The 27,906-nt window shown below is 38.3% G+C and overlaps 1 protein-coding gene across 1 annotated transcript; it reads left to right on the forward strand.

Annotated features, from left to right (window-relative positions):
• Positions 1-355: 355 nt before the first annotated feature.
• LOC306863205 (D(3) dopamine receptor-like) lies at positions 356-27,906 on the forward strand (the record flags this gene model as incomplete). Its single annotated transcript, XM_079406430.1, has 7 exons — positions 356-652; positions 3,423-3,535; positions 16,511-16,647; positions 18,087-18,280; positions 22,051-22,122; positions 23,742-24,105; positions 27,710-27,906. Exons 1-7 carry the CDS (start codon positions 365-367, stop codon positions 27,904-27,906), a joined length of 1,365 nt encoding a protein of 454 aa, XP_079262556.1. The 5' UTR covers positions 356-364.

The raw sequence follows: 27,906 nt of genomic DNA on the forward strand, positions 1-27,906 counted from the left end.
ATGAGGAGGAGGAGACAGGTATGCATCACATATTCTGTGGCAAATCAAGCATGGATCACCAAAATAGATTTTATGATACCTTATTTTTTATTGCTGAATAGAATTTTCAAAGATATAAAAGTTGCACTGTCAATCAGAAAACATCATCTGAAGTCACTGAATACTTGTCACATCTCAAGCAGTCAAGTGTTTTCCAAGTCTCTTTGCAGAATATAAAATACAGGGAGTTCTGCATATAAACACAAGCTTTCAGACAAACTAGAAATGTTACAATATATGTGTTGTCAAAACCTCTGTCCCTTGATGTCTGTGTTTTGATCCCCAAAGTCAAAAACTCTTCTCTCTCCCCAGATCTTCCTCACTCATGGCAATGTTTAGCAGCAGTGAATGGCAGTGGAATGACTCAGAACATTCTCTCACTCCTGAGGGAAACTACAGCCTGATATCAGGCATTGAAGAAGTGAAGAGGAATTACTATGCCATGCTCTATTCCCTACTCATCCTGGCTATTGTGTTTGGGAATGTTCTGGTGTGTATTGCTGTGCTTCGAGAGAAAGCTCTCCAAACCACCACCAACTACCTGGTGGTCAGCTTGGCTGTGGCTGATCTCTTGGTTGCCTCACTGGTCATGCCCTGGGCGGTCTATTTGGAAGTGAGTACACAAGAACCTACTGTAGCCTATATTTCAGAGCATTTCAGTATTGACAACTATTACTACACAGTCTTAAAAATAAAGGTTTTCTATTGGCGTTGACAGTTCCATGAAGAGATTTTGAGATTCATAAAACCTTTCCATTGAACAAAAGCTTCTTAAAAGGTCCTTAGATTATTAAAATGTTCTTTGAACTAAGTAAAAAAATTACTAAAAGATTCTTTGGGAACCAAAAATGGTTCTTCTATGGAATCATTGCAAAAAATCCCTCTTTGGGCGACAGCTTGGGTGATTTGGAATAGTGTCAGTCTTGAACAGGCACATTTATACTTAATACATCAAAAGTATCCCAGTTTACAAAAACATATACAGGAACTCAAATTGGTGAATCGTTTTTTTTTTAATCTGTTCATTTACATGAACCGTCCAAACAAACCGATTCACTAGAATGAATTGGACTTTGTAGCGTTATATATGAGATATGACCATTTAGAATGAGTCAACTCACTCAAATGAACCAGACTTCCAAATTTGCATATGAAATAGAGGGCCGTTTAACCGATTCTTTGGACTGAATCAGGCTTTCAGATGCTGCATATGAGAGAGAAAGCATGGACAGTTTAGATGATAGCTATTGATTAGTCCCTCAATTTATACATAAACACTGATGTAGTCACTGTCAAACTAATCAGCTTTCTGTTGCTCAATGCAATTAATGTGACCAATTTTAACAAACGTGTGTCATGGTAAAGTCACATTAATGAAAAAAGTCCAATGTCTATTGTCAATAGTTTAGAGATTTATAAATCACAGAAGCCGCTTTCACACAAAGCCACTTTTTGTTGGTCAGCTTGACAGGACCAACCGAAACCGATGCAAAATCTGCATGTGCAATGCAAAAACAAACACTTCATGTCTCAAGAGATCCATAAATCTGTGCTGTAATTAGTTAAGACTTCCAATTATTTTATTTGATCAATAGTTGATTACTAGACATTGACATAAGAAACGAGATATAAGAAATCAACAATAACCAGTAAAAGGCAATATTATAGAGTGCTGCAGGGATGACGTCAAAACCCAGAAGACTAATTCTCCATAGATTCCCTTGAGATTTTCCTATAGGGTTTTTCAATTTATGAATAAGGTCTATGGTATACGTCGCACCTTGAAGATACTTCAACATTTTGCTCTACAATGTAAATTACACACACCCACCAAAAGAATAGAGAAGCTAGTGTTGTTGTTTTTTTTAAGAAAACAAGCAGTTAGTAAATGAATAGGGTGCAAGTCTAAAAGGGGCAAGTTTTTTTTATTTTTTATGAATAGAATTAGAATAGAGAGTGCTAGAGTTAGAGGGTCAAATAAAGATGGAAGAGATGTGTTTTTAGCCGATTCTTGAAGATGGCTAAGGACTCAGTTGCTCGGATTGAGTTGGGTAGGTCATTCCACCAGGAGGGAACATATAATTTAAAGGTCCGTGAAAGTGATTTTGTGCCTCTTTGGGATGGCAAAATAAAGTGACGTTCACTTGCAGAGTGCAAGCTTCTAGAGGGCACATAAGTCTGAGGTTATGAATATAGGTTAAGGGGTGCAAAGCCAGTGGCGGCTTTGTAGGCAAACATCAATGCCTTGAATTTTATGAAGTTCTCTAAAAGAGATGGGTTAAGGGTAAAAATGTGAATTCTGAAGCTGTTATGGTTGTTTTAAAAAAACATATGTTTGTAATATGTAAATAAGAATGTTTGGGGTGTGAGTGTGTGCCTTTACGCTGTAACACAATACATTTAAGTACCATCAAGGTATGTTTACCAAAGACCTTATTTTACTCATAAATTGTAAAACCCCATTATAAAAGCCCATAGGAAAATCTTGAGGGATTATTCTTCTGAGGGTTTGACATCATCCCTGCAGCACTCAATTTGAAAGTTTATAGGCAGGAGAGCAGCAGATAATGGTTCTCAATTCATACTTCATTCAATGTCCTCTAAATGATCAATAATTACCTTTCACATTGGTTAATGATTAAATTCTTCCATCCATCAATGAAAAGCAGCAGTCTTCAGAGCTACAATTCATAGAGCACTTGATTTATATGGTAAAAAGTTTTGATCCTAAAAGTCTGAAAAGATTTTAACATCAAATCTTAAATTAATTGGCAAATGTTACATTGCACCTGGTTAAAAATCTTAAAATATTATGTAACATCATAATCAACCCGAATGCATTACGTTATAGATAGTATAATTTTTACTGTCTAATATCAAATTTCTTCCCTGGTTTTGGTGGTAATGGTTAAAAACCTTCATTTAGAGACAGTCTTCCTACTCGGTTAAATTTGGCTGCACATCTCTTGATTGGCTGCAGGAGGCATTGTGCTGCTCTTGATTAGTGCCAGGAGGAGAAAAGAAGATCTTCCTGTCATGATGCACTACACCTAGCAGTCTTGTACTGGAGCATGCAGTTCATTCATCTCTGCCAGAGCCTTATTACACCTCCCTTGCCATTCGAATGGCCGTTATTCTTGTAGGCCCCCTGAGAGATGGACCAAGGGTCTGTTTGCCCGTGGGGCATTCATTATTTGCCAAACGAGTGTGGGATAAAAGGTGGGACTCTCAAAAAGAGTACTCTACTTCCTTTCAGTGAAGAAACCATATAGGTGAGGCAGTGTGGTTAAAAATAAGTTGCTCAGTTGGACATATTTCGTCCATTTCCTTTCGATTTTTTTGTGCATTTAGGCCCTTAATATGACCCTGTTTTACCTGTGCAGGTGGTTGGTGGAGATTGGCTCTTCAGTCGGTTGTATTGCAATGTTTTTGTGACCCTGGATGTGATGATGTGCACTGCAAGCATACTCAACCTGTGTGCCATCAGCATCGACAGGTAGGGAGTTAAAAATGTATGTGCTTGTGTTTCTTTTTTTAGGAATGGATTATTCTGGGTTTACTACACACAAAGGTTCTTCATTGGCATCAGTGGTTCCATGAAGAACCTTTAACATCCATGCACAAAAGGATCTTTATAGTAAAAAAAAAAGGTTCTTTAGATAATTAAAAAGTTCTTCATACTAAGAAAAAAATGGTTCTTTAACAGTTCACTAAAAAGTTTTTTGGGGAAACAAAAATGGTTCTTGACATCATTGCGAAAACCCCCTTTTGGAACCTTTTTGGAGTGCAAAATAAGCTCAATCGACTACATTTGTGGCATATTTCTTGTTACCACAGAATTTAGAAATCTTGAACCGTTAGACACTTGAAATGGAATTAATTGGGGCCAATCAGTAAACATTAAAATAATCACTGTTTCAATAGTAAAGCCAAAAACCTAACAATAAAAAATAAACAAATATGCATATTAACATGAGTGTAAAAAAATGTAACCTTTTCTGTATGAAGTTATTTCTAATTCTAAATCTTTGTTACATAACAGTAACAAATAACTTAAATAACAAATAATAAAAAAAATATGTACAAATAATGCACAAGTTTTAATTAATGTAGGTTATAATGTAAAATTATAAACGTCACATTTCTGCTTTTAAATTCAAAAATGGGCCACATTCACTTCCATTGTAAGTGTCTAATGGTATAATCACAATAGCAAAATTAAACAAAAATCAAATCAAACTCGTTCAAATCAGACAGCTTTCTGTTGTCAGTGTTGCAAATTCGCATGACCAACTGAACCCAATGCGAAATCCGCGTGGGGAAATCTTTCACATTCACATGAAATTCCCGTTCACATGGATTCCTACTGAAATTACTGTATTTTGCCTGTAAAAATTCACAGGCAACAATGTGACTGCACTTTTAACACCACTCAATTACTATCAGTTTTTGATTGTTTTAATCTGTTCTCAGCATGTTCATTTTCCTACTCATTCTTGTGGTTATATCCTTGATTTGATCTGTAGCTCAGGGGTTGGTATTTGCTCCATCTCTTCCTCTGACACTGCTATCTCTGATCATAAACTCATAGACTCATATCTTACCGTAATTGCAATAATGTTGACATTTCATCTTCCTGTTCCTCTATTGCTTCCTCTAATCTTTCTGATGTTTTTTTATTTATCTTCTCCTTCACTGATTCTTTCAAAATTGAACTCTATATTGTCAGATATTACGTCTGTGCATGCTCCTGTTAAGACTAGAACTGTTTCTTCCACACACACTTCTCCCTGGTTCACCCCCCAACTTAGTATCCTTAAGGGCTCCGGTCGATGGCTTAGCATCTCTATAGGAAAACTGGCCTCACTGTTCATCATCAAGCCTTTCTAGAACATCTCAAAAATTACAAATCTGCTTTACATCTAGCATGTTCTAGTTTCGTCTCTGCCATGATTAATAAACCAGTCCCAGGCCAAAAGCTCTGTTTAACTCAGTAAATAAACTTACCAAATCCCCACCTCATGATGCTGTAGGTTCAGATGAATTCTGCTGCTCCTTTCTAAACTATCTTCTGGACAAGACAGCTGCCGTCCACCGGGGCTTTTCGAACAACGCCATCAGTTTTAACTTTGAGCCTAATCTTTCTGGTCTTTCCCTGTCCTGCTTTTCTCTTACCAATCCGTCTTCTGTCTCCGAGCTAATTTGACCCTGCTCCTACTCCTCTATTGAAACGGTGTCATTCGGTCATTTCTGCACCTATCTCTCATTTCATAAATGCTTCCCTTGTCACTGCTTCTTTTCCTCAGTCACTTAAAATCATTGCAGTCACCCTAGTTCTCAAGAAACCCAATCTCGATCCCACAGTCTTATTCAATTATCATCCCATTTCAAATTGACCATTTATTGCTAAATTATCGGAGAGTACTGTAGCTTCCCAGCTTCGGTCTTTCCTCGTGGCAAATAATGTCTTTGACCCATTTCAGTCCGGCTTTCCTCCACAACATAGGGTAACTGCACCTATTAAGCTCACCAAAATCTACATTGAGAAATTTTTAGTGCACAAGATATTGGTTTAGTACAAAACGTAATGTTAAAATAAAATATTAATCTCTCACACAAAAATATTTAATTTAATTTTAAATGACAAAAGCATTTCAATTAAGATATACATCATTAAATTCAAAAAGTCTGGCTGTGCTTAATGGGTACATTTTTGTACCCTTTAAGCACAGCCCTGTTCCCATTTAAGCTCACATCATATTTTATTAAAAATTATTGCTTATTTTAAGGAACATTTTTAATGAATAATTGTAAAAATATATTTTTTTGAAGGTACAAAGTCAAAAAAACAAACAAACAACATAATTCAAGCAACAAGGCATTTAATTTGATCAGTTATATATTCATAGTGAAGTGTCATTTAAGCACATTGCAGCATCTAGACTTGTCCACATTCAGCTAAGTAACACATATTCAAAACTCAAATAAAACAAACCAATAAAACATTTCATTCATGGGGATGAACACAGAAACTAGCCTCATTATGAAACTTCTTTTTAAATGGATGTCAATTTATCTATAGTCTCTTAAGGCTGGAATACACTACACAATTTTTTGCCCCGATTTTCCACAGATTTACAGTCTGGAAAAGTTTATGCTAGTCGCCAAAGACCAGATCCAATCTGCAGATTGGAGTTGACAGAATCCATAGCAAATCGATTAACTTAACTTAAAGTGACAACAATCAGTTAATATGTGAAGCCTGTTTATGAAGTATTTACATAGATGTTCAATGTGGAAGAGCTTAAAGAGAGCACACTGAGCTTAATGGGAGCAGCAACAATGTTTTATAAATTTCATGTAATATTTATTAAAATGACAGGATTTTTTCTAAATAAATAGTGTAGGTCATGTATTAAGTTAATACATATTTTAATATGAACAACTATTATTAACAATATCTATGAAATTATACTTTTTCTTATTGATGTCACACTGAAGCTGTGTGATTTTCATAGTAGTGCACCCTTTAAGCTCACCTTTAAAATAATATGAAATCTTTCAAAATTACAGCACTGTAAAACTAATCTCTTAATTTTACAATAAGTAGTGAAACTTACCTCAAATAAAGGCTTAAATGGGGCAGTCGTGGCCTAATGGCTAGAGAGTTGGACTTGTGAGTGTGCACTTGGATGGGTTAAATGTGAGCACAAATTCCAAGTATGGGTCACCATACTTGGCCACACGCCACAGCCTTTCCTTTCCTTAAGAAATGCACATTTAAGGGGCTCATCTTTTGGTGAAAGTTTTCAGACAGCTTTCAAAATGGCCGCCAGACAGTGTGAAAACATGGAAACCCATATCTCAGTGTGTAATGATCCGATTGAGTTGAAATTATAAGAAGTATATAGTAACAAACACATCAATTGGTTAAGACATCAAGCAGGATAATAAATAATTTTTTCTTTTTATAATCTGATCTCAAATATGGAAGTGTGCTTAATGGGTACGTGAGCTTTATATGTGGGTTGACCCTAGTACTGAAACTGCCCTTGTAAAGGTGGTGAATGATTTATTACTCTCTTTCGACACTGGCTCTCTGTCTTTACTTCTGCTACTTGACCTCAGCTCCGCCTTTGACACCGTCTCTCATGATTTGCTTATCTCTCGTCTTTCGGCTCTGGGTATATCTGGTACTGCTCTTTCCTGGCTCTCTTCATACCTACATTTCTGCTCAGGATTTCAAATCACCTACTGCCCCCCTGAACAGGGACGAACTGGGAGTAAAAAAACGGTCCTTGATTTTCTCCCATATAGGCCCACCACAACTACAAACAGTCACTAATATCTCACAATATTACAGCAATCCTGTCACATTTATGGCAATTAAAATCACAAAACCCATGGTGACAATCGAAAAATTGAATGATTTCCACTACAAATACCATTACAAACATTACAAACCATCAACTTTTAACCATTAAAACCATTAAATAATGGTTTCCTGTAGTGTGTTTTGGGACATATTACATTAGAATTTAGTGGCTTTAACAAAAGCCATGAATAGAAGGTGACCAATTACCAGTTGAGACCAACAGGCGCCATTACAGTTTGCATTAAAACCAATACAATTTTCATTCTAACCAGTAAAACCATTACAAATTATGTGATGGTTTCTATTTTTTTTTTTCAACAGAGGATTGAAATAAATGTAGTATTGTATGAACTAAAATACTTGAAATCTACATAAAAAGAGCTGAATGCAAAATGTATATGACAATGATAAACATCTAGAAACTAGAATCTAGAAACCTGAAACAACAGAATTCTTCAGTTTGAGTATTCACATGTCTCTTTGTGTGTGTGTGTGTGTGTGTCATGTTAATCAAACTAATCACCTTATAGGCTACTTCATTTAATTATGGAATCGCTGCTGTCTCTTTATGAATGAATGGAATATTCATGTCAGACAATGCAGAATGATAAATAGCAGTGGTCGCTCAGATTTTACTATAGTGCTATAGGCTATATGCTGTGTATAGTGAGAGAGGCGGGCAAAGGTAACCTGATGTATCTGTTCGCTTTTTTCCTTTTAGTTTCTCCCAACCACCTTTATCTTCACGTCTTTTGCTTTCCATCATGAGCCCACACTCCTTCGTGTCAATTTCGGTTTCTTATAAGCAAAAATAGATTTCATTAGCGCCCCCTTTTGACGGCCATCAACGTCACTTAATCTGACACTTTTTCTTTGATGATGAACCAGCCAGGCCGACGGCCTTTCTGGACTTCTCCAGAATGTACAGATGGCCAGTCCGCCCCTGCCCCTGAAATAAGGCGTCCCCCAGGGTTCCGTTCTTGGGCCTTTGGTGTTTATTATTTATATTTTACCATGGGTCAGATACTACAGCAGGGATAGCCAACTTCGGTCCTGGAGGACCGGTGTCCTGCAGAGTTTAGCTCCAACCCTAATCAAACACACCTGCCTGTAACTTTCTAGTGATCTTAAAGACATTGGTTAGCTTCTTCAGGTGTGTTTGATTAGGGTTGGAGCTAAACTCTGCAGGACACCGGCCCTCCAGGACCGAAGTTGCCTATCCCTGTACTACAGCATCATGGCTTTAGCTATTATTTTTATGCTGATGACATTCAAATTAACACGTCATGCAGGGCTTCCCTATCCACCCAAATTAACAAAATTTCTGTTTGCGTGCAGGATATAAAAACATGACTTAACTCTAATTTTCTGAAACTTAATATTGATAAAACCAAAATCATCATAATTGGTACCCCATCACTTACCACCAAAGTTCCCGCTGACTTTACTTACAATATCACTGGCACTCAAATTGCTCCATCTAGTATCGTTAGAAATCTTGGTGTTATGTTTAACTCCTCTCTATCATTTCAGTCTCATATTAACTCTCTCACTAAATCAGCATTCTTTCATTTACGACGAATTGTCCAGCTTCATCCTTTCATTAGTGCCAACGATGCAGTAACTCTCATCCATGATTTTGTTTCATCTCGTCTCGATTACTGTAATGCCCTTTTCATTGGTTTCCATTGCTAAATTACAGTGTATTCAAAACTCAGCCGCTCGTATTCTCACTCGCACTAAGCATTCGGCCCACATCACCCCTATTCTAACTGATCTGCATTGGCTACCAGTGGCCTATCATATCAAGTTTAAAATACTCCTGCTTACTTTTAAAGCTTTGCATGATCTGGCTCCTTACTATCTTTGCAATCTGCTCCTTCCCTATTCTCCACCTCGTTCATTGCAGTCCTCCGATTCTCGCCTTCTCGTCATCCCTCGGAATCACCTCTCTTCCATGGGGGGCAGATCATTCAGTGTTGTTGCCCCTAAATTATGGAACTCTCTTCCCAGATAGCTCTGTCTTGCCAATAACCTGTCTGAATTTAAATCGCTGCTTAAAACTCACTTATTTTCAGAATGCTACCTTTCTTAAGTTGATTTCTGTTTATTCTGTTTTATGTTGTCTAATCTACATATTACTCTATATGTCTGATTTCTAAATTACTTTCTGTATTATTGTTCTCACATGCTCTCACATTTCTGATGTTTATTGTAAAGTGTCCTTGAGCTCTGGAAAGGCACTATATAAATAAAAATTATTATTATTATTATTACTGTAACCTCAATTGTTTGCTTCTTTATTTAAAAACCAAACTATTTTTGTGGTAATCAACATTATGCCAAAAAAAGCTGTTGAATGAGCTTTACTGAACCCAAAATATTCCTTTCACATGGTATCAGCAAGTGACAGGTGCATCATTATCACCTTCATACATAGAGCTGGGAGGGGTCCTTGTTTTAATTTTGATTGCATGGCATGAGTGCGAAAACATATAGACGTTTAATTAGTTGGAGGAGGGCAAGGATGAGCTGCTGATCATAAAGGACAAAACAGAAGGGCTGAGAGAAAACGATTCAGTATAAAAGACAAAAACGTATGAGAGTGCAGCCGGTGCGGTGGGAGAGAAAAGAACATATTTAGGTTGATTATGCCTTTCAGACTGGCCTGGTTCACCTCTCTCTTTCCTCTGTGGTATTCTGTACGTGTAAGTGCAGTGTGCTGCAGATATAAAACCGCTCACGAAAAGCTAATACAATTGCATTTGTGCATCATTCTTTTGAAAGCGTTGAGCATAATTAATCCCTCTTCGGTGTTGTAATGAATTTAAGATATTATTTAATATTTTAGGGAATCGATCATTAAGATTCAATATTGATTTAATTCAATTGAGCTGATTTAAAACTTATGATTACACCTTATCAACTTAGACATCCAGCATCTAGCACTTAGTGTATCCTAGTCAAGTATCGAAGTTAGCATTAACCAGCATTTTATTTGTTATGAGCTAGGTAACAAAGTACCGAGAGCACAAGGCAGTAACTGAACAAGTACAAAACACAAACACTGCATGGTCGAGAGAATGCTCCTTAACTTCTGCCAAGGAATGTGCTATCCTGCAATTATTTTGTGTGTCTGTTCAATAAAGTTCTACACATCCCCCTTTGCTCGGTGAGGTTCCCATTGCGAACGTCGGCGGGCACTGGAATAAGAGGCAGAGAAAGCAGGCACACACAAGACACAAACAACATCTCCATCACTGACTGAATCCTGGTGCAGGGTAATTTGGGAATGAACAGGTTAGAAACTTGAGAAGGCATAGGGGTTCATTCTTTAGAATTATTGGTAATTGGGTCGTTCTGATTGGTTTAATTGTCAGGGATTCGACGAGGCAGTATAGGCGTGATCTCAATCAGGTTGGTCGAGTTCTCAGGTTTGGGTTCTTGGTCGGTTTTATCACGTCGGAAAATGCGCAGGACGCCTGATGTGCATTTGTTGAAAGACTCTTGAACGGCGTTCACTCATGTCAAAGTCACAACATATCCTACAATAGTGGAGATGCAAAGCGCTGTGTCAGCGGCAGACCAAGACCGAATAATTGGCACGCCAGCGGGCGGAAGGCCAGCAATAGTTTCTAAAGCTGTATCAACAGGAGTCAAATCAATGAGTTGCGTTCCTTCCTCCTTGATCCTTTCTTCCAATTCTGGATCGAGGACGAAGGAATGCTGTTTGAAGAAGGGTGAAATTTTGAGTTCAGCCTGATACTCGTCGTCGGTAAGGTGATACAATGCCAAATTGTCAATATGGAGAATCGAGCACTTAGGGACAGTGATCCATAGAGTTTGGTTGGGCAGGATAATGCGCGTGGCTGTGTCGTGTAGATCGTATGTGAGGGTAGCTGTTCACGCTGAAGTGTTGACTAGCCATCGGTTTCCGATGATTTCGGCTTGTGTTACCTCAACTTGAGAACGTGGTGTCGCTACGCGGGGCAGCTAGTGTCGGGTCTAATGGATTCTAGGCCGCAGATACCCTCAGTATTATCGCAGATGAAGGGTTTACTCGGGCAGAGGAAATGAATGTCCTTAGTGAGCGTACACATCTTTAGGTGTGGGGCCAGATACAACTGCTCGTTGTTATCGTGATACACAACCACTTCAGGAGTGTGGATTTTAACATTGGTGTTCCCTTGCCAAAATCCCACATTCACAACATCTTTGAGCCTGTAAATGTTATTAGAGTCGATAATGGGCAAACTGAGGAGAAAAGCCAAGTCGCCTGCTTCCGGGTCTATGTATAAGGGAATAGCGCTACCCAGGGAAAAGGTGAGATGGCTTTGGATGGGACTAGCGGGGCCCGTAGTGGCCGAAGTTAGGATGTTTTGGACAAGGCTAAGAGGTATCAAGTAGTGTGGAATCCTAACCATGGCTAAGTTATCAATCGAGGAGCTTAGGCGGTGACGAGATTCAGGTCACCAGGTTGGTACAGCAGGTGTAGTGGTAGTGTCATGCTTCTCCCTGTCATCAATGTAAACAGGGGTACTCCGGTAGACTGGTGAGGGGTGGCTCGAGCGGCCATCAGTACCTGAGGAAGTTTAATATCCCAATCCTTTTGATTTGCGGACACGTACTTCTTCAACATGCTGACCACTGTCCTATTGGCCCGTTCAACTTGACCTGAGGAAATTGGGTGATGGCTTATATGGAGCTTGGCCTGTATACCCAGGAGTTTCCACACTTCCTGCATGACCTTGGCGGTGAAGTGGGTTGCACGGTCAGAGTTGACCCTTAACGGCAGTCCAAATCTTGAAAAGATGTGATTCATTAACAGGCAGGCTGTTGTTCCTGCAGTATCATTTGGAGCTGGGAGGCACTCTATCCACTTAATGAATTCGCAAACCAGGGTGAGGAAGTATTTGTTGCCCCGTGTTGACCGTGGCAGGGGTCCTACCCAGTCTATTTGGAGGTCCGACCATGGGAAGGTCATTCCTTTCCCTTGCAGTGGGGCTCGGTGGTTTGGATTTGCCGGTTTGAACTGGCAACACACCAGGCATCCCTTGACGTATTCCACTATGTCTTGCTACATGCCAGTCCAGTATGCTACTTGCTTGAGTGTTTCATAAGTGGCCTTGGCACCATGGTGTCCCACGCATGGTGCATCGTGGGCGTGTGTCAGCATCATCCCCCTTTGGCCTTGAGGGACTACGAGCTTTGGTGCAGTGAGGAGCTCAGGGACATACGTGAGAACACCGTCTCTGAGATGCTGAAAATTTTGCCGAAGCCTATTTTCTCGTTGACCTGCTTTAGCCTGGCGGGGTAGGATTTCACAAGACCACCCAATTTTCACCGTAGTCACCCGATCCGGTCCGTATCCAGCTCAGATGGTCACTGCAGTCACCACATCCAGTCCGTATCCAGATCAGATGGTGGATCAGCACCCAGAGATGACCTCTACAGCCATGAACATCAGCGGAGACCAGGACACAGAGATAAGCGCCAGAGACAGATCCCCAGTGAGGACCCCGCCACTTAGACAGCCATCGGGAAAGACCACTGAAACCTGTTGAGCCCTTACAATCTGACTTTGCTGCAGTTGGAATTGAACTGCTGGTTCGTTTGGCCAGAGAAGAACTGGCCCCCCGACTGAGCCTGGTTTCTCCCAAGGTTTTTTTCTCCATTCTGTCACCGATGGAGTTTTGGTTCCTTGCCGCTGTCGCCTCTGGCTTGCTTAGTTGGGGACACTTCATTTCCAGCGATATCGTCTACCTGATTGCAAAGACACTATTTAAACTGAACTGAGCTGGATGATGACATCACTGAATTCAATAACGAAATGCCTTCAACTGAAAATCTTTTTTTTAATCTTTTAATTTTACATTATTGACACACTATTTTCCTTTTTTGATATTGTGCAGTTGCTTTGACACAATTTACATTGTTAAAAGCGCTACATAAATAAAGGTGACTTGACAAGAGAGGAAGGTAAATGGAAAACAGTTTTGAAATGTCACTCAAGTTTCACAAATACCTGTTCAATTGCTAAAATTCTCTGCTTATGATCTTCCTACAGGCAAAATCCCAGCAAACAGTAGCAGTAGTCAAATTAGAAGATAACAGCAGGGAGAAAAGAGAAGAAGAAGAAGAAGAAGAGTGAGGGTGTCTCAATGTAAGGAGTACTAACAAGGGTGGCAGCGTGGTGGCGCTGTTGAGTCGATGCACTTAGGGGTTTGGTTTTGCTGTTTTCGTAGGATAAAACAACCTAGCCTAAGTATTGAGAAAACCCTAATTTTTCTTTTGGGGTTTTGCTAATTGGAAGGTTAAGTTCTTATACCCTAGGCTTGGTGAGGAATTAAATTGGTCCAGCGGAGTCCAGCAGCAAGGCCCACCGCCCGAGCGCACCAGGTGAGCTCCTGTAAGGGTCCTGCCGAACACTCCGTCCCCGTCGTATTGCAGTGAACCTCTCAAACAGCTAAGGCTTTTGGCACAACCGGGCTGGGAGTCGGGTGAGGCATGTCAATGACTGCTGGCTTGACGAGGGGCGGAGCTATATCCTGGGAGCTATCCGTCAGCACGGACCCGGAGTCCGATGTACCTCAGTCAATAGTTAGCCGGGGTGGTATATCCGCACCTTCGCCCAGTCAGCCTGCTGACTCCTCCGATACCCGATTGCTAGGCCAGTAGGCCTGCTGCATGCCGTCACTTTGAAACACTAGGACAGAGGTATTCGGTTCAGATTAAAATGACTCAATAATGTATCATTAAAATAGGGAAGCCCAAACCCTACTTAACCACAGCTGCCAATTTCAGAGCACTATTGACAGTTAAGGATTAAAATCTTAATGATATTTGTCATTAAAATTACAAGCGCAATTACAATTGCATTGATCAGCCAATAGTGTTGCCTTATGGAAACAGGAACTGTAATTTATTATTAAATAAAATTAGAATTTCTAATTAGAAATAATTAGTAATTAATTATGAAATTAAATTACAAATTCCACATCCCTAATTTCATATCCTTAAGCATAACAAGTTACTAATTCCTCCTCGTGTCATTAAAATCATAAGAACAAATTAATCCGTGCCACCATAATTATAAAGGAAATTAAAAATTTTGGACCCTCTTGATAGTTAGGATTTAGATCTTAATGTTGTTATAAGAGCACTTGTGATTAAATTAATCAGTGACTATCGTTATGGAAGCAGGAACTGAAATTATTTTATGAAATGAAATTCATTTCAAATCTGGGAATAATTATGAAATTAAATTAACAATTCCAAATACCTTAGGATAACAATTTATCTACTGATGCTGTTAAAATCATGAGAGCAGTTATAATTGAATTAATCAAAAGGTATCCTTAAAGAACTGAGGGCGAAAACCATGATTTATTGCTAATAAAAACCAATAGCTATTAAATAATACCGGCTAAAACGGGAAAGCCTTAACACGTTTATTAAACCCACCTGTGAGATCGCTAGCTCACTTCCTATGATAATTAGCTGCAGTGCACAGCAATGGTTTATTTAAGTTTGCATTTGTTAAAGTCCTTTCAAGTGGGAGGAGAGAGATAGCATGAATAAATGCAAACGAGAGAAAGAAACGGTATGAAAATCTTAGTGTGAGTTAAAGTTCAGCTGTAAAGGGTAAAGTCACAACAACACTTCAAAACACACTGCAACATACACCGCATTCAAAACCCTCAAAATGCTATGTGCTAATCGCTAGCCTTCAATGCTAATAGCTCTGCATAGGCTTCAATGCAAACTCATTAGCCTCAGTTAGCTTAGATTCGTGCTATGCTCTTTGTTTACAAAAAGCTCAAAATGGAGCTGGGGACTGAGCCTGCGCACTGCGATGGGTTACGCGTCACTATGGTGACGTAAGGGAGCCTGTCAGTTTGGACACAGATATGGGTAATCAGTGAAACATCAATGCCTTTCACACTGAACCATCAAAAAGCAACTATTTAGATTCTTATCTTTCTTATAGCGCTAACAATCTCAACTCGTTTAGAGCGAGATAAATTAATCTACAGATTAATTATTAATATGACAATTCTTGGCCGCGGCGGGCTCAATCACTTTGTCAGTTTATTCTGGCAGACAACACAGTGGATTTCTGTCACCCAATTTTTTTTATCTTAATCAAGATAACTCCCACAGAACTCGTTTGGCAACTCTTTCTGAGTGCCATAAGTTCACTGTTTTAGTGAATCAAAAGTGGCCGAGAATCTTTAATTAGCTAAGTTAATGTTCTCAAGCCAGGGAGATAGCATAGAAGGGGGGAAGAGAAGTGGTGTGTGGCCAAGTATGGTGACCCAATTTGTGCTCTGCATTTAACCCATCCAAGTGTACACACAGTAGTGAACATACACCCCGGAGCAGTGGGCAGCCAATTCTGCAGTGCCCGGGGAGCAGTTGGGGGTTCGGTGCCTTGCTCAAGGGTCTCATCTCAGTCGTGGTATTGAGGGTGGAGAGAGTGTTGGTTATTCACTCCCCCACCTACAATCCCTGCCGGACCTGAGACTCAAACCCATGACCTACGCAATGCAAATTAAACTATGAAGGCCTTATAAGAGAAAGAAATGAGGAATCCACTCATTTGTCTCTTTTGCGCTTTAGAGTGGCTTTTGTCTTAACAGACAATTTATTTACTGAAGTTCATTTCTCAAACAACTAAATTTGTCCGTTCATTCAAACGCATTGTGTACCACAAATAAAAATACAGTACCATAAACAAACTCTGTCTCTCTGTATCTAATCTATTTCTTCCGGTTAAAAATAGACAGATACATGTGTTATGTTTGTACTTGAATAGTTAGTTTGTGCTGGCCAAAAATATCTCCACCATATATGTAATGAATTTAAGCTATTATTTCAGCTTTTAGGGAATCGATCATTAAGATTCAATATTGATTTAATTCAATAGAGCTGATTTAAAATTTATGATTATACCTTATCAACTTAGACGTCCAGCGGGGTCATTTAAAAATGTTGTTTAATCTCATAACTCATGCTTTTCATGCTTCAGTGAGTGTGACCTTTTTCTTATCAGTGGTCCCATTTCTTCTGAGATTAATTCTTGTGTCTGTAAAGGTATACTGCTGTGGTGATGCCAGTGCTGTACAACACCACTCACAGCTCCCGCAAAAGGGTTTCAGTCATGATTGCAACAGTTTGGGTGCTTGCTTTTGCAGTCTCCTGCCCCCTTCTGTTTGGATTCAACACTACAGGTGAGTTTCTGTATAGTGTTTCTCCAGCTCAACTAGTGGGTTGTGACTCAAAAACGGGTCATAGCTGTTCTTATCCACGGAAAAAATAATGCTAAATAAAATGCAAATACATGCAAATAACCGTATGACCATGCATAGTTAGTATGCCCAATACAATCTGCTTCCTAAAGCAAAAGCAATTGAGAACCAGCACTGTTGTCCATTGGTGTGAAGTGAAGTGAAGTGAAGTGAAGTGACATACGGCCAAGTATGGTGACCCATACTTGGAATTTGTGCTCTGCATTTAACCCATCCAACGTGCACACACACAGCAGTGAACACACACACACACCGTGAACACACACCCGGAGCAGTGGGCAGCCATTTATGCTGCGGCGCCCGGGGAGCAGTTGGGGGTTCGGTGCCTTGCTCAAGGGCACCTCAGTCGTGGTATTGAGGGTGGAGAGAGCGCTGGACATTCACTCCCCCACCTACAATTCCTGCCGGCCCTTTGGATTACAACCTTTGGATTACGAGTCCGACTCTCTAACCATTAGGCCACGACTTCCCGTGAAATCATTGCTTCCTATTGAAGTGCTGCCATGAATTCTTGTAAAGGCCTAATGAATATCAAATGGGTTTGAAAATATGAGTGACAAATTTAATCAAGAGATATTTTAGAATCAGTGTTGGGGGATAGAATATAACATATCTTAAGAGTTTATTGGTTTTTAGTAATATCCACTGACTAAAAACAAATAAATAAAAAGTTTAAGTAAGTACATGGGAGTTTTTACGCTTTAATGTATTTAGCAACTTGTCTTTAGGAGTTTGTAGTATATCTAACTATCAAAAGGGTAGCTCGACTGTAAAGCAATTACTTTACATGATGTATAGTTTGATAATCTAAGTATAGCTTCCTCAACCATGTAGTTACAAAATACAATAAAGCACTAGAGTGTTTATCTTAAGGGCTAATTTTATAGCTATAGCTTTCAGTGAGCTTCCATCAGATGACGATAAATTAGTTTGCAAAGAAATTAACCATCCATTTAATTAGAGTAATCAGTTAATTAGTTTCACGGTGAGATATAATGAATGTCATCTCTCTCTCACACACACACAAGCCTCCTAGATATGCATGCAATTTGTTCTGCCTTGGCTGCATGTACTGCAGATGGGAGAGAAGGACTTTGAGGCTCTAATTATGCTGCCGCAGAAACAATTTTATACATCGCAGATTACTGCTGATAAGAGTATTGATTATACTTTCAACACAGCTGGCATCATTACATACATCCACACTGACTTACTACCTCACATCTATGATTTTCAATCTTAATTACTTTATGTTAGACAATGGAATATTTTACTGGTGTTATTAAAGCAAACAAAAGAAGAACAACACCGGCAAAATGTATCTAAAGTATGACAGCTATGTTGTGTGTTTGTTTTTACAGATGACCCTGCAGTGTGCTCGATTTCAAATCCTGATTTTGTTATCTACTCCTCTGTGGTGTCGTTTTACTTGCCGTTCATAGTGACCCTTCTGGTCTATGTGCGCATCTACATCTTTCTCAGAAGGAGACGGAAGAGAATCACCTTCCGTCAAGGCAGTGGCAAAGTTCAGCCAGCATCTCTACCACCATGTGCGGTAAGAGTAGATATTCTCACATTTCACCTCCAGACAAGATCTCCTCAAACTGTTTTGGATTCTCTACCCTACTTAAAACACATGTAATCCACCAATAACTGTGCATAATAATGCTTTTATTACTTCTAGATTAGATTACTGTAACTCACTCTATGCTGGGATTAGTCAAACAGCTTTATCCCGATTACAATTGGTTCAGAATGCGGCAGCTAGCCTTCTGTCAGGGATCCATAAACGGGATCATATTACTCCGGTTTTACAGTCTTTACATTGGCTGCCTGTGCGTTACAGAGTAGATTTTAAAATTTTACTTATCGTCTATAAGTCACTAAACGGTATGGTTCCTTCATATATCTCTGATCTATTGATTGAGCACAATGTAACCAGATCCCTGCGGTCCTCTAACCAGAGACTCTTGTTTATCCCCAAGTCGAGGCTGAAGTGTAGGGGTGATCGCGCTTTTGCTACAATTGCTCCAAGACTCTGGAATGATCTGCCCAGTTTTATTAGAATGGCTTCATCTGTGGCTATTTTTAAGTCCAAATTAAAAACCTATCTGTTCGATAAGGCCTTTTATTCTGATTGAAGCACTTGTTATCATTGTCTTATATTTTGTTGTATGTTATGATGTATTACTTCCTTGTTATTTGCTGTTTTTAGTTTATTTTTATTGTAAAGCACATTGGTCAACCTTGGTTGTAGTAAATAGTGCTATATAAATAAAATTGCCATTGCCATTGCCATTGCCATAATCACTAGAAGTATCAGTTACCGGTGGTAAGTATAGATTAGAAACACATCTAAACTCCAACTTGAATTATTAGCAGGCAATCTTGGATTACATTTCACTTAAATTCAAAGAAGCTTGGAATCCAGTCTGTCTTTGTTAGGAAACATTACTTGGTTGTGTTATTCAGTGAAACATCTCTCCCTATCAGCGGATAGAGCCTTTGTATCATTGCCTTCCTGTGAAAGTGAGATGCTCAATCAGGTCTTTGGAAAAGTTCCAGAAAAGCCATTCGGCTACGCGCCCCAGGAATTTTATTGCAAGATTTAGTTCCAGCTAACGGGAGCAAAATTTGATATGGAGAAAAGGCTTTGTAGGCTGCCCTGAATATTTTTCTTCTGGTTAAAAAGGCTTGTTTTTCTATTCTATCTAATTTGAATAAAGAAAATGAAGTCCAAGCACAGACTTACTTATGAGCTGTAAATTGATCTGTTCATAGTTTAAATGAATCAGCTTTGAGGGTTTTATTAAAGAAATAGTTTACTCAAAAATAAAAACTGTCATCATTTACTCACCTTCATGTCATTCCAAACTTGTATGACTTTCTTTTTTCTCCGAGACACAAAAGAAGATATTTAAAAAAAAATTTTTTTTGTCATTTCAAAGAAAATCAATTGAGGTATGGTACTGTTATTTTTTAAAAAATATCCCTAGACTTATTAGACAAAGTTGGGTTTGCCGATATACGGGCAGATATGATTAACCGGTAGAGATTGCAGTTACGTCCTTACGTGACGCTGTTGTGCTATGTGGTCACGAAAACTTATTGTTTGCATGCGTTTTCAGTAAAAGAGAACTCATTTTGCTCTGATCAAACACTTCAGTGGAAACACTTCAGGAGTTTCGAAGTCGTCATCGAATTGGTTGAATTATACAGGATTTCTGGGAGACATGTGTGTCGCATTCTTTAACGTTCCTCCTGGAAACAAAGATGCCGTGATGCCAAACCCCCTCATGAAAGAAAAGCCGACGTATTTTCAACTGTGATGATGAGTGCTTATCAGGATCAACTAAACGCTGGATTTTCAAAAGTATGTGAAATATTTAAAGTTTGAGGCATAGAATCTTTAAAATACAATGCACAGCATAAATGAGAACACCCCCTCTAAAACGTAACAAATTCAGCAATTACTCTTTACTTAGATGACATGTTAGGGTTCTTTGGAGATATACTGTTCCAACAAGCCTGCTTGATCAATTACCAAAGAAGAATGTCAAAATTATTCAGCAAAATAAGATTTTCTTATCAAAGTGATAGTATGTTCTGTTGCAAAAATGAATTTCACCCTCCTGAAAGTTACTAAATAAAAAAATAAAAAGTGTATAGATTTAAGGCTATTTTTGATCAACAGGTAAGTATATTGAACCAAAAAATTTTAAGATAAGTAATTTCCTGAATTAAAAGTGTTATATACAGTCATACAGTCATGGCCAAAAGTATCGGCACCCATGGTAAAAATTATCAAAGAAGGCTGTGAAAATTAATCTGCTTTGTTAATCCTTTTGATCTTTTATAAAAAAAAAAATCACAAAAATCTAACCTTTCATTGTATAATAAGAATTTAAAATAGTTGATCAAAAAATAGTTGGATACAATTATTGGCACCCCTAGAAATTCTTATGAGTAAAATATCTCTGAAGTGTATTCCTATTCATATTCACAATTTTGAGCACTCCAGGGTGATTATGAACATTAAATTATCCAGCCATGGCTTCCTGTTTCACAGAAATATAAATAGGAGGGAAAACAGAGCCCAAATTCCCTTAATCATCCATCACAATGAGAAAAACTCTCCAAGGACCACAGCTGGAGAATTGCAGAAAAAAGTTGAGCCTTGGGGTCAATTGTCAAAATTTGTCAAACAGCACCTACAGTGGCATGCGAAAGTTTGGGAACCCCTTGCAGAATCTGTGAAAATGTGGATAATTTTAACAAAAAAAGAGAGATCATACAAAATGCATGTTATTTTTTATTTAGTACTGTCCTGAGTAAGATATTTTCCATAAAAGATGTTTACATATAGTCCACAAGACAAAAAAATAGCTGAAATTATTAAAATAACCACATTCAAAAGTTTGGGAACCCTTGGTTCTTAATACTGTGTGTGGTTACCTGGATGATCTACGACTGTTTTTTTGTATTGTGATGGTTGTTCATGAGTCCCTTGTTTGTTCTGAACAGTTCAACTGAGCACTGTTCTTCAGAAAAATCCTCCAGGTCCTGCAGAATCTTCAGTTTTCCAGCATCTTTTGCATATTTTAACCCTTTCCAGCAGTAACTGTATGATTTTGAGATCCACCTTTTCGCACTGAGGATGACTGAGGGACTCAAACACAACAATTAAAAAAGGTTCAAACATCCACTGATGCTCCTGAAGGAAACACGATGCATTAAGAGCCGGGGGGTGAAAACTTTTGAACAGGATGAAGATGTCCAAATTTTTCTTATTTTGTTGAAATATCATATTTTTCCATTTAGTACTGCCCTTCTGACGTGACAGAAGATACTTGCATGTTTCCTGGAAGACAAATGAAGTACAATTTACCTTGATCTTCAAATTCAAAAAGTTTTCACCCCGGCTCTTAATGCATCGTGTTTCCTTCAGGAACATCAGTAATAAATAAAATAATAAATAATAAAATAACACTGTTCGGGGTTCGCTGAGTTTCACTTAGGATGTGTGGATGGAGAACAACTGGAGCCTTAGAGGCATAATGGATGATGAAGACAGATTTACCTGATAAATGTTAATTCTGTTCAATTAAGGTTGTTAAGGTTCTTAATGATAATTCTATTTAAGTCAGGTAGATGATTCATTCCAGTCATATATTGGGCTTCAGTAAAATGACACAGTCCACTTTTCCTTGATCCTGGCATCTTTTCCTGTCTTTTTACTCCTTTTTTCTGCTCCCCAAATTTGTTTTACATGCTTTTGCATTGCCTTTGTTTTCCACCCACTGACTCTTTAACATTTCTCCACAGGAGACGTGTTTACAAGACGACTCTCATAAAGAGAAAAGAGACCTTTCCCCCATCAGGATCAATGTGATAAATGTGCGTATACCATTGTGTGTCTGCATGTGTGTATAGAAATTTGTGACTACTCTAATCTTGCATGAAATGAGGCTTCTCAGAGCAACAGAGCCTGTGAAGAAATCTTACAAGGTATTTTGAGACTGCTGGCAGCATTCTCCCTCCTGTTTTAGCATAGCGAGTGCGTTTCTGTTGCCGTGCCTCCACAGACTTATCCCTGCGGCTGTAAGCTGTGAACTGAACATTTGTGGCTCTGACGTATGGCCTCCAACTTGCTCTGGCTGGTGATTTACTCCCTTCACTGGCATACTCTGTTTGTCAAAAATGTTTCCACAGGAGGCACATCAAAGTTTGGACTCACAAGCTTTGGTAGGGAGCCACAGGAAATGTGTTCAGTGCAGCTGTTAGTTGAGACCTTGGGATCAGAGCTGTGATGTGAAGAAGGGAGATACTGGTTAATTGATAAAAAGAGGAGATGCAGTGTGATTGATTAGATATTTGCATTTGTGCAACAGGTGTTTAAAGGTTTAAGGTTGGTAAGGTATTTTATGTTTGTGTAATGGCAAAGTTGAATTTTCAGCAGCTATTACTCCAGTCTTCAGTGTCACATGATCCATCAGAAATCATACTAATATGCTGATTTGGTACTTAGATGTACTGCTTAATACTTTAGTGGAAACATATTTGAATTTATTTGAAATAGAACTCTTTTGAAACATAAATGGTTTACTGATATTTGTGATCAATTTAATTCTTGCTGAATAAAACTATTAATTTATTATTAATTTAATCATAATGACCCTAAACTTTTGAATTATAGAGTACAGTATATATAGAAAAAAAGGTTTATTATAAAAATATATATATAGTAACTATATAAAATATTATAGTTTATAATAATTAAATAATATGGGAAGATACATTTACTTTAGAAATAACATTTCATAAGATATCAGAATTTTTTTTATTATATAATGTTTAATTACATGTATGCTTAAAACAAGACAAAAACTTTTTAGGGTGAGAAAAATCTATTAAACCAAATTTAAGATATATTTTCTAAAAACAAAAATAATAATAATAAAAAAAAGCTTTAATATCCAAAGTCAATTTGTCTTGGTTTAAAGAGGTTTTGATATTTTTTAAGGGAAATTTTGTTTCTCTTTATTTGAAGATGTTAGAAAGACAATCCGCTATCCACTGAGCCTTTTAAATAACTTTTAAAAAGTCTAATTTTCAATAATATAGTATATTTCTCAAAACTACTTTATACCCAATGGTAATGTTATGTTAGCCTACAGGAAATTATACATGAGAGATTTTAATAAGATATGGCTGTAAAAACAGCAAATGTGTAGTTCGTAGCCAGAGGGTTACTGGTTCATTGCCCTTTCTTACGGAATTGCAAAGTCAAGAAAGCAATCCAAAACTAGTCCAATGTGTAAGGCGGTGTGAAATCGGCTTCATATTGCAACAAAAATACTCAGTAGTCCTTGAGATGATATCATTCTATTCGAGGAAATGAGGACAGCATACCTCCTTGTGCTAAATAATTATAGAACAGACATGCTTTCAGGAATAAAGATATGCAGCGCACCTTGAAGTTTGCATGCTTGCATTTCATCTCCCTATCTGTTCAGGAAACCAAGGAGCAGGTGATCCGTCCACGGCTCCTCGCCAGCTGCCCCTGGCGTAAGCGGCCTCAAACCGCCCCTGCCGATAACTCGCTGCTGCCACCTGTGATTACACTGAACTACTGCAGCATCAGCCAGGCGTCCTTCGCTCGCACTGAGCAAGATGCAAACCGTGAGGAAGAGGAGGGTGGGGACGAGGAGCAGGTGACAGTTAGGAGCTGTGAAGTGAAGAAGTTGTCAAACGGACGCACACACACCACCCTGCGTCCACCACGGCCTGCTAGCACCATGGTGTGTCCCAGTCAGGTCCGCTGTAGAAGTATGCACTCCAAGGAAAAGAAAGCCACACAGATGTTGGCCATCGTTCTGGGTGAGAGGCTTGTGCTGCTTGCACAGACTCTATTATTACATTCCTAGGTTTATAACAAAAAAAAATGTTGTTTCTGCATTTCTGGTGTGGTTAGTGGTGCAAAAAATACATACTTCTCCTTTAAAGGGATAGTTCACCCAAAAATTCAAATTCCTGCTCGAGTTGTTACAAACTTGTATGAATTTCTTTCTTCTACTGAACAAAAAAGAAGATATTTTGAAGAATGTGTATAACCAAGTTTCTGGTCCCCATTGATTACCATAGTATTTTTTTTTTCATACTATGGAAGTCAGTGGGGACCAGCAACTGTCCTTAGTTGGAACAACTCGAGGGTGAGAAAATGATGACAGAACTTTTATTTTCAGGTGCCTATGCATTTAAAGTGAAGAAAGACACTATACTTTCACGCATTACTGAGCTATTGAAATTCATCTGACTACTTTTTTATATTTTTCACAATTTTCTACTAATACATTTTAGCTCAAATACATTAAGACTCTTTGGTAGCAATTTCATCATATTGAAAGCTTTTATAAGACTGAATAAGTTGGAAAATCCCATTGGTTAACACTGTTAGAACGCTTGCCATTCAACAGTAATGGCATCATTGTAAAATTTGCATACTTCATTGTGTTTGGTCTTCCTTCTTGAATTGATTTGCATACTGACTTGTTTTTTTGACTTCCATTTGTCGCCCTGAGCATCATGACAACAGTGACACAGTGATGCCACATTTAATTTACGCCGAACTTGAAAATTGTCTCACTTTACATTCTGTCTTGTTTTGGCCCAAGGCCATTTATATTCACAATTTTCAAGGTTAAACTCACTTGTCTGTTTTTCCTTGGTGCCCCAGGTGAGATCATATAATCATTATATAATAAGTTACAATAAATGATCACTTAAATTAAATTGAAGGTCATAGATACATAAGAAGAGCTACACTCTAAAAAAATTGTGCTATAAAAGTGGTTATTGCCACGTAATCATAGGGGAACCACTGTCTATCTATCAACTATCTTTAAAGGTGACAGCACCTTTAACAGCACCTTTGTCAAATGGTGCTATGTAGAACCATAAGAGGAGCCATATTGCATTGTATTTCTTCAACAAAAATTGTGCTAAACAGCACCAACAGTGGTTCTTTAGCTCATAAGGGGCTTAACAGGTTCTTTTTACGGCAGTGGTGCTATATAGCACCTTAATCACCCCAAAGAACCGCTGAAGAACCATACAGGAACCGCTGATGAACCACTGAAGCACCAACATTTGGTGCTATACAGCACCAAAAGTGGTTCCCCTATGATTAAAAGCCAAAGAACTACTTTTAGTGCTCTATAGCAACTTTTTTTTTTTTTTAGAGTGTACTGTTAAAAAGTTTGAGGTCTGTAAGGTTTTTTATTGTTTGTAAAAGAAGTTTCTTTATGCCAAAGCTGCATTTATTTTATTAAAGATACAGTAAAAACAGGAATACTGTGAAATAAATTTAAAATAACTGTTTTCTATTTGAATACATTTTAAAATTTAATTTATTTTAGTGATGGCAATGCTGAATTTTCAACAGCCATTACTTCAGTCTTCAGTGTCACATGATTCCTCAGTAATGATGATTTAGCTCAAGAAAACATTTCTTATTTTTATCTATGTTGAAATCATTTGTGCTTAACATTAGAAACCGAGACATGTTTTTTCAGGATTCTTTGATAATTATGAAGTTCAAAATAACAGCTTTTAAAGTTAGAAATGTCTTCACTGTCAATTTTGATCAATTTAATGCATCCTTTCTGAAAAAAAAAAATTCTTAAAGGGATAGTTCACCAAAAAATGAAAATTCTATCATTAATTAATGATGTCGTTCCAAACCTGTTAGACCTTCATTCATCTTCGGAACACAAATTAAGAATTTTTGATGAAATCCGAGAGCTTTCTGACCCTGCATAGACAGCAAGGGTACTACCACGATCAAGGCACAGAAAGGTACACCTTTAAAATAGTCCATGTGACATCAGTGCTTCAACTGTAATTTAATGAAGCTACAAGAATATTTTTTGTGCATAAAGAAAATAACAGCTTTATTCAACAATTCATCACCCTAAGGCACCATTTTGGAGAGTATCATGATGCATGAGCGTACTTTCCTCTAAATGTAAACAAGGCGCAATGCATGCATTGTTTACATGCAGGAAAATCATGTGCATGCGTCGTGATACTGTCCAAAATGACATCCTAGGGTGACGCGGAGGAAAAGAATTGTTGAATAAAGTTAATTTAGTTTTCTTTGCACACAAAGTATTCTCGTACCTTCATAAAATGACTGTTGAACCACTGATGTCACATGGACTATTCTACCGATGTCCTTACGACGTTACTGTGCAGCTGCGTTGCTGTCTATGGAGGGTCAGAGACCTCTCAAATTTCATCAAAAATATCTTAATTTGTGTTCCAAAGATGAACTGAGGTCTTAAGGGTTTGGAACGACATGATGGTGAGTAATTAATGACAGAATTTTGGGTTGTCATTTTTGGGTGAATTATCCCTTTAAAAAAATTACTTACCCCAAACTTTTGAAAAGTATTGCAAATAAAAAATAATAAACACGTCTAGTGGGTGTGACACCTTGAGAATAAGAAGTCCTGTGATCAAATCCCAGGTGACGCTATCAGCATTTTATTTTGTAATTTCACTGACTTGATTAACTCGACCTCTGTTGCACATCATTTTCAACACTGATATTCATCCCTCTCTCACGTCTCAGAGGTGACAGGGAAGGACATGTCATTTATGAAATTCATCCTCTTGCTGATTGCTTACAGCAAACTGATTCCGTGATTTTTATCTTCACTATTGCAAAATAGTTTTTCTTTCATAGCAGGTGTCCTGACGCCTCCCCCTTCAACCCGAGCACATGCAACTATACTATTTTTTCAATCAATGATTCACTTAGTTTGTCATCTGACATTTTGAAAGTGGGTTTCAGAGTCGCACTGTGAAGCTCAGTCTGCGTCTGGCATGTGCTACAACTCGTCAGATTGCGACAAGAAGCCACCTGGGGAAAAATTAAGATGCTGAATGCCAATAGCTTCATGCAACATCTACAGAGAACAGTCAGACTCCAACATAGTTTTATACAACATCAAGTACCAAATAACCAATTTGGCTTTATTAGTGTCGACTGATGACCCATTTTCTGTTAAGTGATAAATGACATTGATGGTAATCTGAGATGTCTGCTTAATTGAGGAGGAAATTAAATCACACTCATGGAGACAGATGTCTTGGATCGAAAGAATGGCTGCCTCAGTTCAAAGTCAATTGGTCAGGGTTGTCACATGACTATTTTGCCAGTGGTCAAGGTTTTTGAGTGCTAAAAACACCTGTTTTTTATTTCAAATTCAACAAAGCAGTTTGCCATTTTCAGAAAACACTTAGAAAATTAAGTTCAAGGAGTAGCTCATTTAAAAAGCCTCATGGCTTTATTTCTTCTGTGCCTCACAAAAAAATTAGTTTGAAGAAATGCACTTTTAGCCCTTTTCAAAATGGGTGTTGCCACATTTTGCTGTTATGTGTTCCTGTTTAGTCATCGTTTGTGGTTTTTGTCTTGCAGGGGTTTTTCTTATTTGCTGGCTGCCCTTCTTTGTGACCCACATCCTAAACACTCACTGCAGAACTTGTCACATTCCTCCTGAGGTCTACAGCGCTTTCACTTGGCTCGGCTACGTCAACAGCGCTCTCAATCCAGTCATCTACACTACGTTCAACATTGAGTTCCGCAGAGCCTTTATTAAAATCTTGAGCTGCTAA

Source organism: Barbus barbus (assembly GCF_936440315.1).
Source record: "Barbus barbus genome assembly, chromosome: 44".
Lineage (NCBI taxonomy): Eukaryota > Metazoa > Chordata > Actinopteri > Cypriniformes > Cyprinidae > Barbus > Barbus barbus.